This window comes from Hemiscyllium ocellatum, chromosome 15 (genome assembly GCF_020745735.1).
Source record: "Hemiscyllium ocellatum isolate sHemOce1 chromosome 15, sHemOce1.pat.X.cur, whole genome shotgun sequence".
Taxonomy (NCBI): Eukaryota; Metazoa; Chordata; class Chondrichthyes; order Orectolobiformes; family Hemiscylliidae; genus Hemiscyllium; species Hemiscyllium ocellatum.
In genome coordinates this window covers 66585168-66601076 of record NC_083415.1, presented here as the reverse complement: position 1 = coordinate 66601076, position 15909 = coordinate 66585168, and the positions used below count along the sequence as shown (strand labels likewise).

The window sequence follows — 15909 nt, the reverse complement described above, 5'->3', positions numbered from 1 at the left end:
TCGCAATGTCCCCAATCCTTCTCGTTACAGTGCGTCGGGAGAGGGGCATATTCTCAAATGCCTCCTTTTTCTCCGGGCATATTAGTTCCACAGAGTCTAACAAGCACTCCTTAATAAACTCTCCATCAGAAAACGGTTTACTGTTTCTGGCGATTTTGTGGGATATGACATAACTTGTTTTGGCGTGAGCTGACATTTTGAGGGCTAGCCAACAAGCATCACTTTTAGTTGTTCACGCACATATACGCGCATATGCATCCATATATAAATAAGAAAAGCATCCTTTTCAAAACAAAAGCAACACAGTTGTATTGCGTGCATGGCGTAAATACTTTTTCATTTATGTTCTAATTTAAGATTGACCTCATGCGGGCCGGACAGGAATGACCAAAGGGCCGGATATGGCCCGTGGACCGTAAAATGCCCAGGTCTGGTTTAAAATATGAATTCCCGTGTGTGTGGAAATCATCAGTGTTAGATTGTCAGCTGTAATTCCCAGTTTATGTCATAATGATGCTGTGGTGACCACCCTGGCAGGAAGATGTAATTGCACTGTGACATATTTACATAGCAATATCCATTAAAAATGCAAAGGTTGGAACTGAAAGTGGAAAAAGTTGACAGGAAATCTGTCTGTGTCTGTTATGTGTATGTATCTGTCTGTGTAGGTGTGTCTGTCTGTGAGTGAGTGCATGTATGACTGTGTGTGTGTCTGCGAGTGTGGGTCTGTGTGTGTGTGTTTGTGCAGTATGAGTATGTTGCTGTGAGTGTGAGTATGTGTCTGTGTGTGTTTGTGTGGCTGTGAAATGTTTCTATGTGTCAAATGGGTTTGAAATCTATCCGTCAGATGTTATTTTTTAAAATTCAGTTCTGAATTTAGTGATTTGATTTGCAGAATGACTCACTCTTGTCACTTTCATACCAAACGCCATCCTGAACATGTGGTGCAGATGAAGTGTATCACACCCTTCAGCCTGTAGTAACCCCTCTGCATTGCTCTACATTCAATTCCTGCCTCATTTCCCATCCAGCATCACCTTGGAGCAGCTTTCACTCTGAAGGTGTTTTGTGGAATTCAGCGCTGCTCCCCAGCTGATCAACACAACGTCCAACTGAAAAGTCAGCACTTATAAAGTCATGGCAAATCAATCCTGGAGACAGTACCAGTGCAGTTAGGCTGCTGGGTCTGTAAGCTTGGACATTCCAGGGAGAGAATGGTTGAGAATATCTGAACTTTCAAATGGCCTTCATGAGAAAGAGTAAAACTCTGACAGTTAGTTGTGTCTGTGATTTCAAGCTGACAATCTTGGATTTTAAAAGCCATGGAAACAGAAACTTGGAGCATGAGTCGGCCATTCAGCCCTCTGAGTCTGGCCTGCCATTCAATATGATCATGGGATGTGGGTGTCTCTGGCTAGTCCAGCATATATTGCCCATTCCTAGGTGCCCTTTGAGAACGGGGAGATAAGCTGCCTCCTTAAACTGCTGCAATCTACCTGCTGTCGGGAGACCAACAATGCCCTTAGGGAGGGAATTCCAGGATTTTGACCCAGTGACACTGAAGGAATGGGATATATTTCCAAGTCAGAATGGTGGGTGGTTTGGAGGGGAATCTGCAGCGGGTGGTGTTCCCATGTATCTGCTGCCTTTGTCCTTCTAAATGAAAGTGGTCTTGGGATTGGAAGGTGCTGTCTGAGGATCTTTGGTGAATTTCCGCGGTGCGTCTTGTAGATGATACACACTGCTGCTACTGAGCATCAGTAGTGGAGGGGGTGGATGCTTGTGGATGTGGTGCTGATCAAGTGGGCTGCTTTGTCCTGGATGGTGTTGAGCTTGAGTGTTGGAGACAGTTGGAGAATTTGACCCAGTGAAATTGAAGGAACGGCGAAATATTTCTAAGTCAGGCTGGTGAATGAATTGTCGGGGAATTTGAGTGGTGTTCCCATGTGTCTGCTGCAATTGTCCTTCCAGATGAAATGAGGTTTGAAAGCTACAATCTAAGGAACTTTGGTTATCATCCAATTCAGTAGCCAGTTACCACTTTCTCTTTGATTCCTCTGAAATGAATCTACCTCCTTCTGCAACAACATTCAATATTTTGGCCTCAGCTGCTTTCTATGGTAGAGAATTCCAAAGGCTCCCCCCGTTCTTTGGTGAAGAATACTCTCCTTTTGCCCTTTGGGATGTAAGGGGGGTAATTAGCACTGAAAGGCACCTTCTGCCATGGGACCACTGCACGTATGAAAGTAGCATGAGGGCACAGTGTCACCTGGTATGACGAGGGAGGGCTGATAGGCGTGGGCCACTGCTGATGAAGTGGAAGCAAACCTCGACTCTTAACAAAGCCAAACCGTGATGGCACAAACCATTTCAGAGAGGCCTTTCCAGAAAAGAATCACAGGTTTCTGCTGAATCCTGACACATTGATGCTGACTTTGAAGGATTCTGAAAGCAGCAGAATAATGCCTCATCAGCACAGCCCCTGCCTGGCCCTGACTAGTGGTCCCTGTCTGACCAGGACAGCAATGGCTCAGTCATGAGGCTGATACAAGGCATGTGCCATGGTCAGAAGTTAAATAGATAAATCTAACAAGGGGGAGTGACCGGATAACTGATAAGTGCCAAAATTACCAATGATTTATGACGTCTTCATGGCTGGAGATTTTCATCAAACACTGGAACTAGGTTTTCAACTGAATAGAATTAACCCAATTGTTTTCATTAACTTTTTTGCCAACGTTAACCAGACGGGGCTCTTTTGAAATGTTATACTTGGCTGGAATTGGATTGATATTTCCATTGCTAACTTGTCACACTCCCACAGAGAGGTTTCTGCACTCACCTGGTGACATGAAGCTTTCCTTTAAACAGTCTGGAGCTGACTTTTATGGGGTATGGCAAACACTTTTTTGTGCAACGGTGTGACATGGGGGTTTAACAAAAAGGCCCACCTGGATTGTGGACTGGTTGTTGAGTGTCTATTGAATGTCCCTCTTCCTCTCTGTGAAGGTGACTCACACAGACTGGTTGTGTTGTTTTACTTCACAACTACAATGGCAGTGACTTGGTTCAATTTGAACACCTTGTTTTGCATAATTAAAACTGAAATAATGAATACCATACACTTGTCCCTCATCAGGGAAACAACTTGATTGACTTTTCAGTGAATTTGCAACTCACTCTTTCTCTCTCAGTGCTACACAAAGTTGGAGATTTCTGCTGCCAATGCTTCCCTGCAATTGGACACCAGTCAGCCCCAAACCCCCGACCCCCACCCAACCCTGCCCCCCCCTCCCCAATCTCCCAGAGTATTGCTAAAATCTAACTTGCTCACTAACTTTCATTATGGAAGGAAACCTGTTGACTTGACCCACTCTTGGCCTTTACATAAATATTCAGGGACATGTAACTTCTTGAAAGGAGAGGCAGGGAAGGAAGAAGTGAAAGGGGAAGCATTGTTGGTATAGGATGGTATAAGTACAACAGCAAGAAATGATCTTGCCTCAGATGATGTAGAATCCATATGGTTGGAGGTGAGAAGTATAAAGGGAAAGAAGACTCCAGTCGGAATAGCCTATAGGCCCCTAGCAGTAACTATACAAGGGGACAGGGAATAGATCAAGAGATAATGAGGGCAGTTAACTAAGATACTCCACTGATCATGGAAGACTATAATTATGGTGCAATTAGACAAGATTTAGGATGCATAGGATGGGGAAGGAAATTGCAGAGGATGGACATACTTGAAATGTGGAGCTTATTCAAGTAATAGCTACTGCGGGTCCTTGATAAGTATGTACCTATCAGGCAGGGAGGTAGGTGTCGAGAAGAAGCCATGGTTTACTAAAGAAGTTGAAGCTCTTGTCAAGAGAAAGAAGAAGGCTTATATGAGGATAAGGCATGAAGGCTCAGTTAGGGGGCTTGAGAGTTATAAGTTTGCCAGAAATGATCTAAACAGAGCACTAAGAGTCAAGAGGGACATGAGAAGTTGTTGGCAGGTAGGATCAAGAAAAACCCTAAGGCCTTCTATAGCTATGTGAGGAATAAACGATTGACTAGAGTAAGATTATGGCCAATCAAAGACAGTTGTTGGGAATTGTGTGTAGGATCTGAGGACAGAGAGGAAGCGCTTAATGAATACCTTTCGTCAGTATTCACATCGGAAAAAGGCAATGTTAGTGAGAATACTGAGATACAGGCTACACGATTAGATGGGATTGAGGTTAACAAAGAGGAGGTTTTAGCAATTTTGGAAGATCGAAAAATAGATAAGACCCCTGGGCCTGGTGGAATTTATCCCAGGATTGTCTGGGAAACCAGGGAAGGGATTGCTTAGCCTGGAGGCTTTGATCTTTATGTCATCATTGTCGACAGGAATAGTGCCAGAAAACTGGACAATGGTAAATGTTGTTCCTTTGTTCAAGAAGGGGAATAGAAATAACCCTACTAATTATAGACCAGTCAGCCTTACTCTGGTTATGGGTAAGGTGTTGGAAAAGGTTATCAGAGGTAGGACTAATAATCATCTGGAAAGGAATAATTAGATTAGGGATAGTCAACACGGTTTTGTGAAGGGTAGGTCTTTATTGAGTTCTTTGAGAAGGTGACCAAACAGGATGATGAAGGTAAAGCAGTTGATGTGGTGTATACGGACTTCAGTAAGGGGTTTGATATGGTTCCACACAGTGGACTATTGCACAAAATAGAGGCATGGGATTGAGGGAGATATGAATCAGCAGTTTGAATCAGAAATTGGCTAGCTGAAAGAAGACAGAGGGTGGTGGTTGATGGGAAATGTTCATCCTGGAGCACAGTTACCAGTGGGGTACTGCAAAGATCTGTTTTGGGGCCACTGTTGTTTGTCATTTTTATAAATAATCTGGATGACGGCGTAGAAGGATGGATTAGTAAATTTGCAGATGACACTAAGATCGACAGAGTTGTGGATAGTGCTGAAGGATATTGTGGGTTACAGAGGGACACAGATAAGATGCAGAGCTGGGCTGAGAAGTGGCAAATGGAGTTTAATGCTGAAAAGTGTGAGGTAGTTCACGTCAGAAGAAGTAACAGGAATGCAGAGTACTGGGCTAATGGTAACATTCTTGGTAGTGTAGATGAACAGAGAGATTTTGTTGACCAGGTGCATGAATCCCTGAAAGCTGCCACCCAGGTTGATGGGGTTGTTAAGAAGATATATGGCATGTTGGCGTTTATTGGTAGGGGGATTGAGTTTCAGAGCCACGAGGTCATGCTTCAGCTGGACAAGACACTGCTAAGGCCACACCTGGAGCATTGCATGCAGTTCATTAGTAATACGTACCATATCTATTATTTGATCAGGTTTTCCAGTAGTTAAGTTATTCTAAATTCCTCTTATTTCTTTGTATTTTAACAATAGAGTCTAAATAAGTTGTGTTTGGTTTAATGTCGAGTGGATTGACCAGTTGCATTGCATTGGAAATACACCACTTCACGTCTACCTTTAAAATAAGAAAATATTAGGAGCAGCCCCTATCCAGGCAAGTGGGGAATATTCCATACATAACTTGTAGGTAGTGGACATGCTTTGGGGAGTCAGGAGGTGAGTTATTCACCTCAGTATTCCCAGTCTCTGATCTGCTCTTGTAGCTGCTGTGTTTATGAGGTGAGTCCAGTTGAGTGTCTGGTCAATGGTAACCTGAGGATGTTAACCAGTCTTTGACCTGGACCACAGTGTTCTCACTATCAATACTAAACCCCAGGATGTTGATAGTGGGGGATTTCAGTGATAGTAATGCCATCTATTGTCAATGGGCGGTGGTTAGCTTGTTTCTTATTCGTGAAGACAATAGCCTGGCATTTGTGTGGCATGAATGTTACTTATCACTTGTCAGCCTGGGTATTGTTCAGACCTTGTTACATTAGAACATGGACTGCTTCAGTAACTGAGGAGTCACAAATGGTGCTGAACATTGTGTAATCATTGTCAAACATTCTCACTTCTGACCTTACGGTGGAGGAAGGTCATTGATGAAGCAGCCGGAGATGGTTGGGCCTAGGACACTACCCTGAGGGACTCCTGCAGAGATATAAAGCAGATACTCAATGTCATGGATTAAGGATGATGTGGAGGTGCTGGTGTTGAACTGGGGTTGACAAAGTCAGAAGCCACATGACACCAGGTTTATTTGAAATCACAAGCCTTCGATGCACTACCCTTTTGTCAGGTGAAGCAGTGCTCCGAAAGCTTGTGATTTGAAATAAACCTGTTGGACTATAACCTGGTGTGGTGTGATTTATAGATGAAGGAAATTCAGGTGGAAGTGAGTTACACCTGTTATTACGGCCTGATAGATCTCCTGTTTGTACCTTGACCCCAGTCTGTTGACCTGCCCCTGATTACACCTGGGCTCAAGGAACTCTGCTTCCAGGGAACTCGCTGTAAAGGTGCAGATATCAGTGCAGAGATCATAACACAGACTGAAACATTCTTGTGGTATTTTATTGGTACTATTTAAAGCATTTCAGAAATAATGATTCTCACAAAGACTCAGAACTTTCTGTTTCTATGAATGTGACCCTTCAGAAAAGGTTTGGGTTACAGTCAGGGAAAACGTGTCATAAATTGTACATTTTTGTGAACATAGTTCCTAATGTGAATCAAGAATGGCTTTAAGCGGCAATCTCCAATTGAAGGAAGAAAGTATGTGGGGTCAGCAATCTCTATTTGAACACACTAATTTCAGTTCTTTATTTTTGCATTATTTCCACTTGTTCACACTGATTTCCTATTATTCACTTTTTTAAGTTTTCAAACTGGCTGTCAATTATACACACTGCGTTTTGAAATTGTTCTCACAGGTTCTCAGTTACTTGCTGATTTCCAATTCCTCACACTGGTTTCCCAATGATTTGCACAAATTTCTCCTTGCTCACATTGATCTCTGAAGACCTACAATAAATTCAATTCTGTAATACTCATTCTTCCATACATTGTTATGTTCCAGTATTTGTTAATCAGATTGATAGTAATGTGGACGTGAGCAGCCATTGTCAAGGGAGCGAACAAACAGTTGGAATTTCAGCTTATAATCGGGAATTTTCCAGTTTCTGGAATTTCTCCCCTCCCCACACAAACACCTAAACTGCATGGATTTATTGTAATCTATCAGGAGATTTTGGCTGGGATTGACAGGGCTGGTTGATATTGCTGTAGTTTCAGAGAAACAGGCACAAATAACTGAAGACAATCCCATTCCAGCCCCCTGGTTGGATAGCCTGTTGCTGGAAACCTGTCTAGCGATGCACTCAGCAGTAATTATTTCCTCTAACAAGACACTGCAGAATGGCCTCAGACCATGGGAACTACACCCAACAACCACAACCCACTCAGGAGAGGAAGGAAGCTGATTAAAAACATTCATACTTTCTTCATACATTGGGTGCCTCTGTCATGAATAAAGAAGCAAAAACATAATTATCACTCTTGGTTTCTTGGTAGAAAGTCAGATTTTTCCATCTTCTAACGTATTTTCCAGGAACAGACTGTTTCACCAGCCTGTCGCTCTTGGTGTTTTAGGATATTTTTTCAGCTGTGGTTCGCCACAACCAATTATCACATAGCAATTCACGCTGTGCGCGATGCTATTTTATTTAATAACTTATAATTTAAATGTGAGAAAATTACTCTTCCAGCCATTTACCTTGTCATCATAAACTTAATCACAGACCACAGACCTGAATCCAAAACAGGCAACAGCAATGTTAAACACGAAATGATATTGGAGGCAATTGGCTTTCCTGCAATCAAACTCCTGTTTCAGGAACACAATTACCTTTTAGAAACATCTCTTAATTATTTCCTGAAAGACAGCAGTGATTACACTTCTAAAGTAATCCATTAGTTTTGATGCATTTTATATTGTCCTAAGGATGCAAAAGGTACTACATAAATGCAAATGCATTGACAGTTTGTATGATACATTACCGACCCTTTATTTATCAGGTTAGTGATAACTGGCTCATAACCAATTGCTCATTAGGGATTGATTAAGTCTGTGCATTAGTTTATTTGAAACAGTAAAACACATTGTAAGGTTATGAAGCAGACATTACAGAAAACCAACTTGTCTCTTCCGCAGATTACACACCTCTCTTATACCCACAACACTTGGAATCCTTACAGATAAACACTCACTTCAACACATACAACATAGTGGCTGAAATAAATAGCAAGCCCATTATTCTGCAATATTCAGGGAGATGTAACTTTGCAGAGCAGCATTTTGCACCTTTCTCGGGCTTTAGTGCTGATTAATGGTGAGACTCTCAAAAGAAACACTTGATTAATTTCAGCGTTCGGCAATACCATTCTGCATCGTGTTGTTCCAAACTCCAATTGCCTCAGCTTGTGACTGGACTGAATATTTCCAGCTGTGTGTCACTATGGCAAAGTAAAGATCTGTCAGCAGAGGTTGGAGTTGGGCTGAGAGTTTTGCAGAATCACTTTCAGTAGCTCTCTCTGCCTAACGTGATGCCCAAATATCGGTGCCTTGGAGCCGCTGATTGCCGTGGGGTTTGAAGGTTTCTGAGGCAAGAGCAGGGCTCCATGTCTGACTGGAGAGCTTTTTCAGAGAGCTATCACCAGCATGATGGGCCGAAGGGTAACTGTCTTCAGACAAAGTGGGGAAAAAGCTGAGGGGTGACATAAAAGTGAAAATCTCTCTCTCTTTGAGGGCTTTGTTACCTTGAGTCATGTAGAAACCAATATGAATATGAGAGAAGCTTTCATGCTTCATTGGTGCTGCTACATATTTGCAAAAAAACACAGTGGAGTATAACCACAAACCTAGCTGCATGACTCATCAGCCCCACTCCACACAATCGAACAAAGAATTGAAAAAAACTTCAAACTTTGTGTGAAAATAAAGTTTTATAGAGAATGCAGTCATTGTACCTGTGGCTCACTACTTGAAAGTTTCTAGTACCTAGGAGGACAGGTTCTACTAATTTCTGATTAAATACGACAAAATGCATTGGAAGCAGTCGGTGCTAGGGATATTGTTTGCTTTCTAGAGCATATTGCAATGGTGTAAATCTCACCAAGTACATTGACTGTGAAACCAGCATGCAGTTCAGACCATGGGGAATTCACACAGAGCCCAGTCTAACTTAGCTGGTCCCCTCACACTTATCTCCAGGCAATGGGACTGGTCAGTGTGGAATCTGTGGCAGCATCTCGCAATCCCATCATGTTTCCGGCCTCCCAGTATACCAGCCACGTGGAAACAGCCACAACCCACATTCCTTTCCTAGTCACACATCACCTCCCTCTGGTCACATATGCAATGCCAGCCCTTCATTACTGACATGTCCAAATCCTTAAAATTCTCACTTCTGCGCACTGTGGGAACAGGTAGAGGTTTTGATAGGGTGAATGGCAGGGGTCTTTTCCGTACGGTGGGATATTTCAAGACCAGGGGTCACATTTTTTAAGGTGAGAAGGGAGAGATTTAAAAAAGGCTTGAGGGGCAAGCATTTTACACAGAGGGTGGTTTATCTTTCCAGAGGAACTGGTGAATGTAGGTACAGGTGCTATTTTTAAAGACATTTGGATAAGATCATGAATTCGAACAATTTGGAGAGATATTAAAAGCTTGTGATTTTAAATAAACCTGGTATTGTGTGACTTCTGACCTTGTCCACCCCAGTCCAACACCGGCACCTCCACATCAACATTTAATTGGATTACTGGTTTCTGTGGACTGGGAAGGCCATGTTCCGAAATATGTGACAACAAGAACATTTTACCAACTTTTAAATGACAAAAAACAGCCTGGAGATACTTTGAATGAACACAGTGTATATTCTTAAATAATGTTCATCACTGACTTGGTAATGCTTGAATCCAGAAATCCCTGGTGATACCACAATTGAAATACTTTGTCTGATTGGGTCTCCACTCTTTAGGAAGGATGTGAGAATATCAGGATATTTCCAGATGTTTCCACGGTTCAGATGTTTCGAAACTCCAGGGGAAACAAACCCAGTCTGTCCAACCTTTCCTCATCAGACAGCCTCCAGGGACCAATCCCGTAAACCTTCTCCGAACCAGCTCCAACACATCTACACCTGTCCTTAAACAGGGAAACTGTACAGCACACAGTATTGGAGATATGGTCTCACATATATCCTGTATATCTGAAGTGTAACACTCTCATATTGATGTTCAATTCCTCTGTTATTAAAGGGTAGTATTCCAGTAGTCTGCTGATTGCATCCAAACACTAACCTTCTGTGATGCATGCACTAGGGCATCCAGGTCCCTCTGCATCTCAGAATTTCACAATCTTTCTCTGATTAAGTAATACTTTCTTATTCTTCCAGACAAAGTGAACACACCACATGTTCCCACATTGTACTGCACCCGTCAGTGTTTACCACTCACCCAACCCACAACTCCGTGGGTGTTTGCTTGCTCATCTGGTTGTGGGCCAACTCTGCAAGGTTGCAGGAACCTCAACGGAATTCTATATTCCATCAAAAAACCTTACAGCATGGCATGTGACCATTCAGCCCTTTGTGTCTGTGCCAGCACTTAGAAACCGTACAGCACACAGTATTGGAGATATGGTCTCACGTATATCCTGTATATCTGAAGTGTAACATTCTCACATTTATGTTCAATTCCTCTGTTATTAAAGGGTAGTATTCCAGTAGTCTGCTGATTGCATCCAAACACTAACCTTCTGTGATGCATGCACTAGGGCATCCAGGTCCCTCTGCACCTTAGAAAGAGGCATCCAATTATCCCACTCCCACTGTTCTCTCTCAATTACCCTGGGAATTCTTTCTCTTGAAGTACTTAGTACTTTGGAAGGTAGTGTTGGATCTGCTGCCACCATCATTCTGCGATGAGTTTCACATGCAAGTTGCAAGTTTCTCACAGAGCATTTCTCTATGAATGATCAGCAGCACAGCAAGAGTAAAATGGGCAGGGCAAGCCTGGCAGGTCAATAGATTCTGTTTGGACTGCCATTCTAGTAAAAGGTGACTGATTGATGAAGTCTCATGAGGCAGATTCCTGCTCCCCCTTAATGTCTGAGTGTATCCCAAAATGTACTGTCATAGAGCCGGGGGTGGGAGAGAGGGGGAGAGAGAGGTATCTGAGGGGGGTGGACAAATCTGTTTGCCTCCCTGGCATTGTTCACCCTTACCATTGTTCACAAACTCAAAATACAATCTTATAATAATGACATCTTAGAAACTCTTCACAAGTCAATCGCTGACCTGCATCCCACTGAGTTTCCAATTTCCAGGAATTAAACCTTCTCACTTTTTGTGAGTCACATCTATGTGAATAAGTTACTGTTTAGATAGGACTGATGTTTAATCCTTAAAACCAATAACAATTTTTATTAATATTGCAGTTTTATTACAAGGAAACATCCCAAAGCGTTTCATAAAACATCATGAATCAAACAATGATATAATGTCACAGATAAAAGCGTACTGGGGAGGAGATGGTGTAGTGGTATAATCACTGAACTGTTAAACCAGACATGGAAGGAATGTTCTGGGAATATGGATTCAAAGCCTACCATGGTAGATGGTGGAATTTAAATTCAATTAAAATAATTCAGGAATGAAGAGTCTTAACAATGACCATGAATCCATTATCAATTGTCAGGAAAAACCCATCTGGTTCACTAATGTCCTTTAGGGAAGGAAATCTGCCATTCTCACCTGGTGGGGCCTACATGTGACTCCAGACTCACAGCAATGTGGTTCTCTCTTAACCACCCTCTAGATGGGCAATAAATGTTGGCATCAGTGATTAGATCAGAGTGGTGCTGGAAAAGCGCAGCAGGTCAGGCAGCATCCGAGGAGCAGGAAAGTCAATGTTTTGGGCAAAATTCCCTTCATCCTCCATTTTGCCTAATAAATGTTGGCATAGCCAGTGGCACCCTTATCCTGTCAATGAATTTTTAAAAATTAGGAGAGTGACCAAAAGTGTGGTTAAAGAGCTTAGATTTTATCAAATCTTCTCAAAGAGGGAGTTAGTGTGTGGCGAGAATGAGAAGTGTACGAAGGGAATTCCAACACGGAGGTAAAATCTCTCATTATCGTTCAAGCTCAGGCACCACACAATCAGCATGTTTGGCAAACCACAAACTATACAGAACATGGCTGCTTTATCAGAGGGACTATCTCTAGTTACTGTCCACTAATACAACAGAAACCAAACAGCTGTCAAAGTCTAGAAACAGTACCAGGCTTCCTTGTCAAGCTGCTTTCAAGGTAGTGACGTTAAAAATGAAACATTCTGGAAATGGTGAGCCAGTCAGAATTGTTCTGGCTATCTTCAGCAATTTCTGTTTTGATTTCCTATTTCCAGCATGCACAGGTCGATCCAAAGTTTCTGCTCCATTGTGTGTGTGTGTCTGTGTGTGTGTGAGAGAGAGTGTTTATGTATGTGTGTATGAGAGAGAGTGTTTGTGTATGCGTGTGTTTTTAATGTATGTGTGTGTGAGAGAGAGAGTGTTTGTGTATGTGTGTGTGTGTGAGAGAGCGTGTGTGTTTATGTGTGTGTGTGTGTGTATGAGAGAGAGAGAGAGAGACTGTGTGTGTGACACCTGGTTGGAATTGCTGTGATATTATGATCGCACTCTTCCTCCTGATGATACCTGTCATTTGTTCCTCTCAGTTGTGTGAGAGGTGTTTCTTCATTCCCCTGTCATGATTTAGAAACTTGCAATGGGAATCCTTGCAAATTGTGACTCAACCGTACCCACTTGCTGTGGATAATTGCTTGCAGGGAAGTTGTTCATTGTTGCTCTGTAAGCTTGTAATTACATGGCTGTTTAATGAACACCAATTATTGATTCACAGTTATTTAACATTAGGTAATCTGTCTTAAGTGTTTAGTGAGAATATTACAGAGAGAATAATGATTCACTGGGTTAGTTGCATGTGAACTGCTGTTTGTGGTTCTCAGTCACTCAATGGAACAGGAAAATTTTAATGATGTTCATTTTCTGAAACATGATGTGTTTGTGGTTCCTCAAATGCTGAAACCTTTTTGTTTCTATTCTAATTTCAGTTTGATGGGGACAATATGTACATGAGTCTGACTGATGCAAACCAGGATTACCTTCCTGCCAATCAGGTGAGTGAACAGAAGCTTATCATTCCCATCCTTCCCATGCCTTCTTTCTTTCTCTCGTGGAGAATCCACATTGTGTAATTTCTGAGGAGTTCCTGTTTCCTGTCTGGTTGGAGTGTGGATCGGTTTCACAGTGGGACACACCACATTCAGTCCAACTGGGAGCAAGTACAGCTGCTGCGACTCTTGCACCTTGTTTTTAGATTAATCCACAGGTTCCTAAAGATCAGGGGCTTTGCATCCTTAGAGAAAGGCAACTTCAAAGCACTTTGATAATGTGCAGCAAGTTGCTGCACACATGAGTGACCCTCTGTTACCCCGTTCCACAATTACTGTCCATACCCAGTCACGAATCGGCCCAGCTAACCCACTCTGAAAGGGGCTGTGTGAGGGCCATACAGGTACAGGACCTGATCTGTGCGAAACAAAAGGACCAATCTCCATCAGTATCCCGGTTGAACCGTCTCCAGCACTTGCTCATCAATCCAGCCTCCAGAACCAAGGTTTGCAGGTTTTCTCTCCTTAGTCAGGGTGCTAACTCTCCAGAACTGCCCTGGAGTCTCCAGGAGTTAAAGATACATTGCAGGAACCATAAACATGGTGAAGAAAACCACAGATCAGGCACTAAAGAAACTGGCATCTTTTTCTCGCCAAACGGTTTTGGCTTGTGGTTATAAATAAACTGGCAATCCAATAAAGCTCGCTTGTCTCCAAAGTACAAGATTTCCAATCAGTCGGCTTGGTTTCCAATGTCCAGGGAAGGGAGGTGCGTGACTGATGGCTGGAGGGGCAGTGTCAGGGGTGTTAGGGGAGAGGCGATGGGGTCAGTGGTGGGGAGTGTGCACCTCTAGGGATTAGTGCAAACAACTAACAACATCAGTAATTTAAAATCCATGTGAATTTCTGGGTCGTCTTCTCTGTGTTTACACACTGCCTTCGGGGAGCTGTCTGTACTCCTCTGCACTTAAGAAAGTTCATTTGGAAGACTTAGATCTCAGAGCTTAGATTTAAGATTCAGTTCTAAGACTTAGATCTTAGATTTGGAAGAGTTGTAAGGTTAGATCTCATGGAATACAGGGAGAACTAAAGCCACTTGGATACAGAACTGGCTCAAAGGTAGAAGATAGAGGGTGGTGGTGGAGGGTTGTTTTTCAGACTGGAGGCCTGTGACCAGTGGAGTGCCACAAGGATCAGTTCTAGGTCCACTACTTTTCATCAATTACATAAATTATTTGGATATGAACATAGGAGATATAGTTGGTAAGTTTGCAGATGACACCAAAATTGGAGGTGTAGTGGACAGCGAAGAGGGTTACGTAAGATAACAATGGGATCTTGATCAGATGGGCCAATGGGCTGAGAAGTGGCAGATGAAGTTTAATTTAGATAAATGCGAGGTGCTGCATTTTGGGAAAATGAATCTTAGCAGGACTTATACACTTAATGGTAAGGTCCTGGGGAGTGTTACTGAACAGAGAGACCTTGGAGTGCAGGTTCATAGCTCCTTGAAAGTGGAGTCGCAGGTAGATAGGATAGTGAAGCAGGCATTTGGTATGCTTTCCTTTATTGGTCAGAGTATTGAGTCCAGGAGTTGGGAGGTCATGTTGCAGCTGTACAGGACACTGGTTAGGCCACTTATAAAATATTGCAATTCTGGTCTCTTTCCTATCAGAAAGATGTTGTGAAACTTGAAAGGGTTCAGAAAAGATTTACAAGGATGTTGCCAGGGTTGGAGGATTTGAGCTACAGGGAGAGGCTGAACAGGTAGTTGCTGTTTTCCCTGGAGCGTTAGAGGCTGAGGGGTGACCTTATAGAGGTTTATAAAATCATGAGGGGTATGAATAGGATAAATAGACAAAGTCTTTTCCCTGGGGTCAGGGAGTCCAGAACTAGAGGGCATAGGTTTAGGGTGAGAGGGGAAATATATAAAAGAGACCTAAGGGGCAACTTTTTCACACAAAGGGTGGTATGTGTATGGAATGAGCTGCCAGAGGAAGTGGTGGAGGCTGGTACAATTGCAACATTTAAAAGGCATCTGGATAGGTATATGAATAGGAAGGGTTTGGAGGGATATGGGCCAGGTGCTGGCAGGTGGGACTAGATTGGGTTGGGATATTTGGTCGGCATGGACAGATTGGACCAAAGGGTCTGTTTCCATACTGTACATCTCTATGACTCTATGACTTTGGCTTTAAAAACATGGCATTTTTGCAAGTTTGGGTCGAGATGATAGTTTATTCAGTCCCTCATGTGGATTGAACCTGTTCCCATCCACACAGTGATTTCTGTTCTGAGTCCCTCTCTCCCTCTATCTCCAATGAGGGAGAATGACAGTTTCCACAATGGCAGAAGTCCCATGGATTAAACAGGGATACCCAAATACTTCAGTCACATCCTGTCACTGGCAGTGCCCTGGAGAATTCATCTGCTAGAATCTGACTGTGATGACAGGCTGCATACCCCATGCTGTTGTCAGCTGTGATTTTGACAAGGGACGGGGGAGCATGTAACAGTGGGTGCCTGGCTGGCTCTCTTGCCTTAGGTTTGTGAATTTGGTGCCAATCATGGGGGTGCAATTGATTGATCACAGTGTTAACTGCCCACTCTGCCAAGCTTGAAGATTAGAAAGCCAAGGACTGCTCATAACACTGTATAATTGTCGGAAGACCTCCTTATTCTCATACAGTCTGTTCTTCTATAATGTGATAGTTGTGTTCTTGTGCAACCACGTGATATAGAAAAATCACACGTTAGAAACAGCACAA

General features: G+C 42.8%; 1 protein-coding gene across 5 annotated transcripts in view; it reads left to right on the top strand.

Annotated features, from left to right (window-relative positions):
• Nucleotides 1-15909, top strand: part of tox2 (TOX high mobility group box family member 2) — a 209774-nt gene that overhangs the window by 119242 nt on the left and 74623 nt on the right. For 4 of the 5 annotated variants that reach the window (XM_060836195.1, XM_060836191.1, XM_060836193.1 and 1 more), the window contains exon 2: nt 13082-13147. In XM_060836195.1, coding sequence (XP_060692178.1) covers nt 13082-13147 — 66 coding nt within the window. Of the gene's footprint in view, nt 1-401; nt 429-13081; nt 13148-15909 lie in introns of those variants that run through there. The other variant, XM_060836194.1, reaches the window with a different exon arrangement.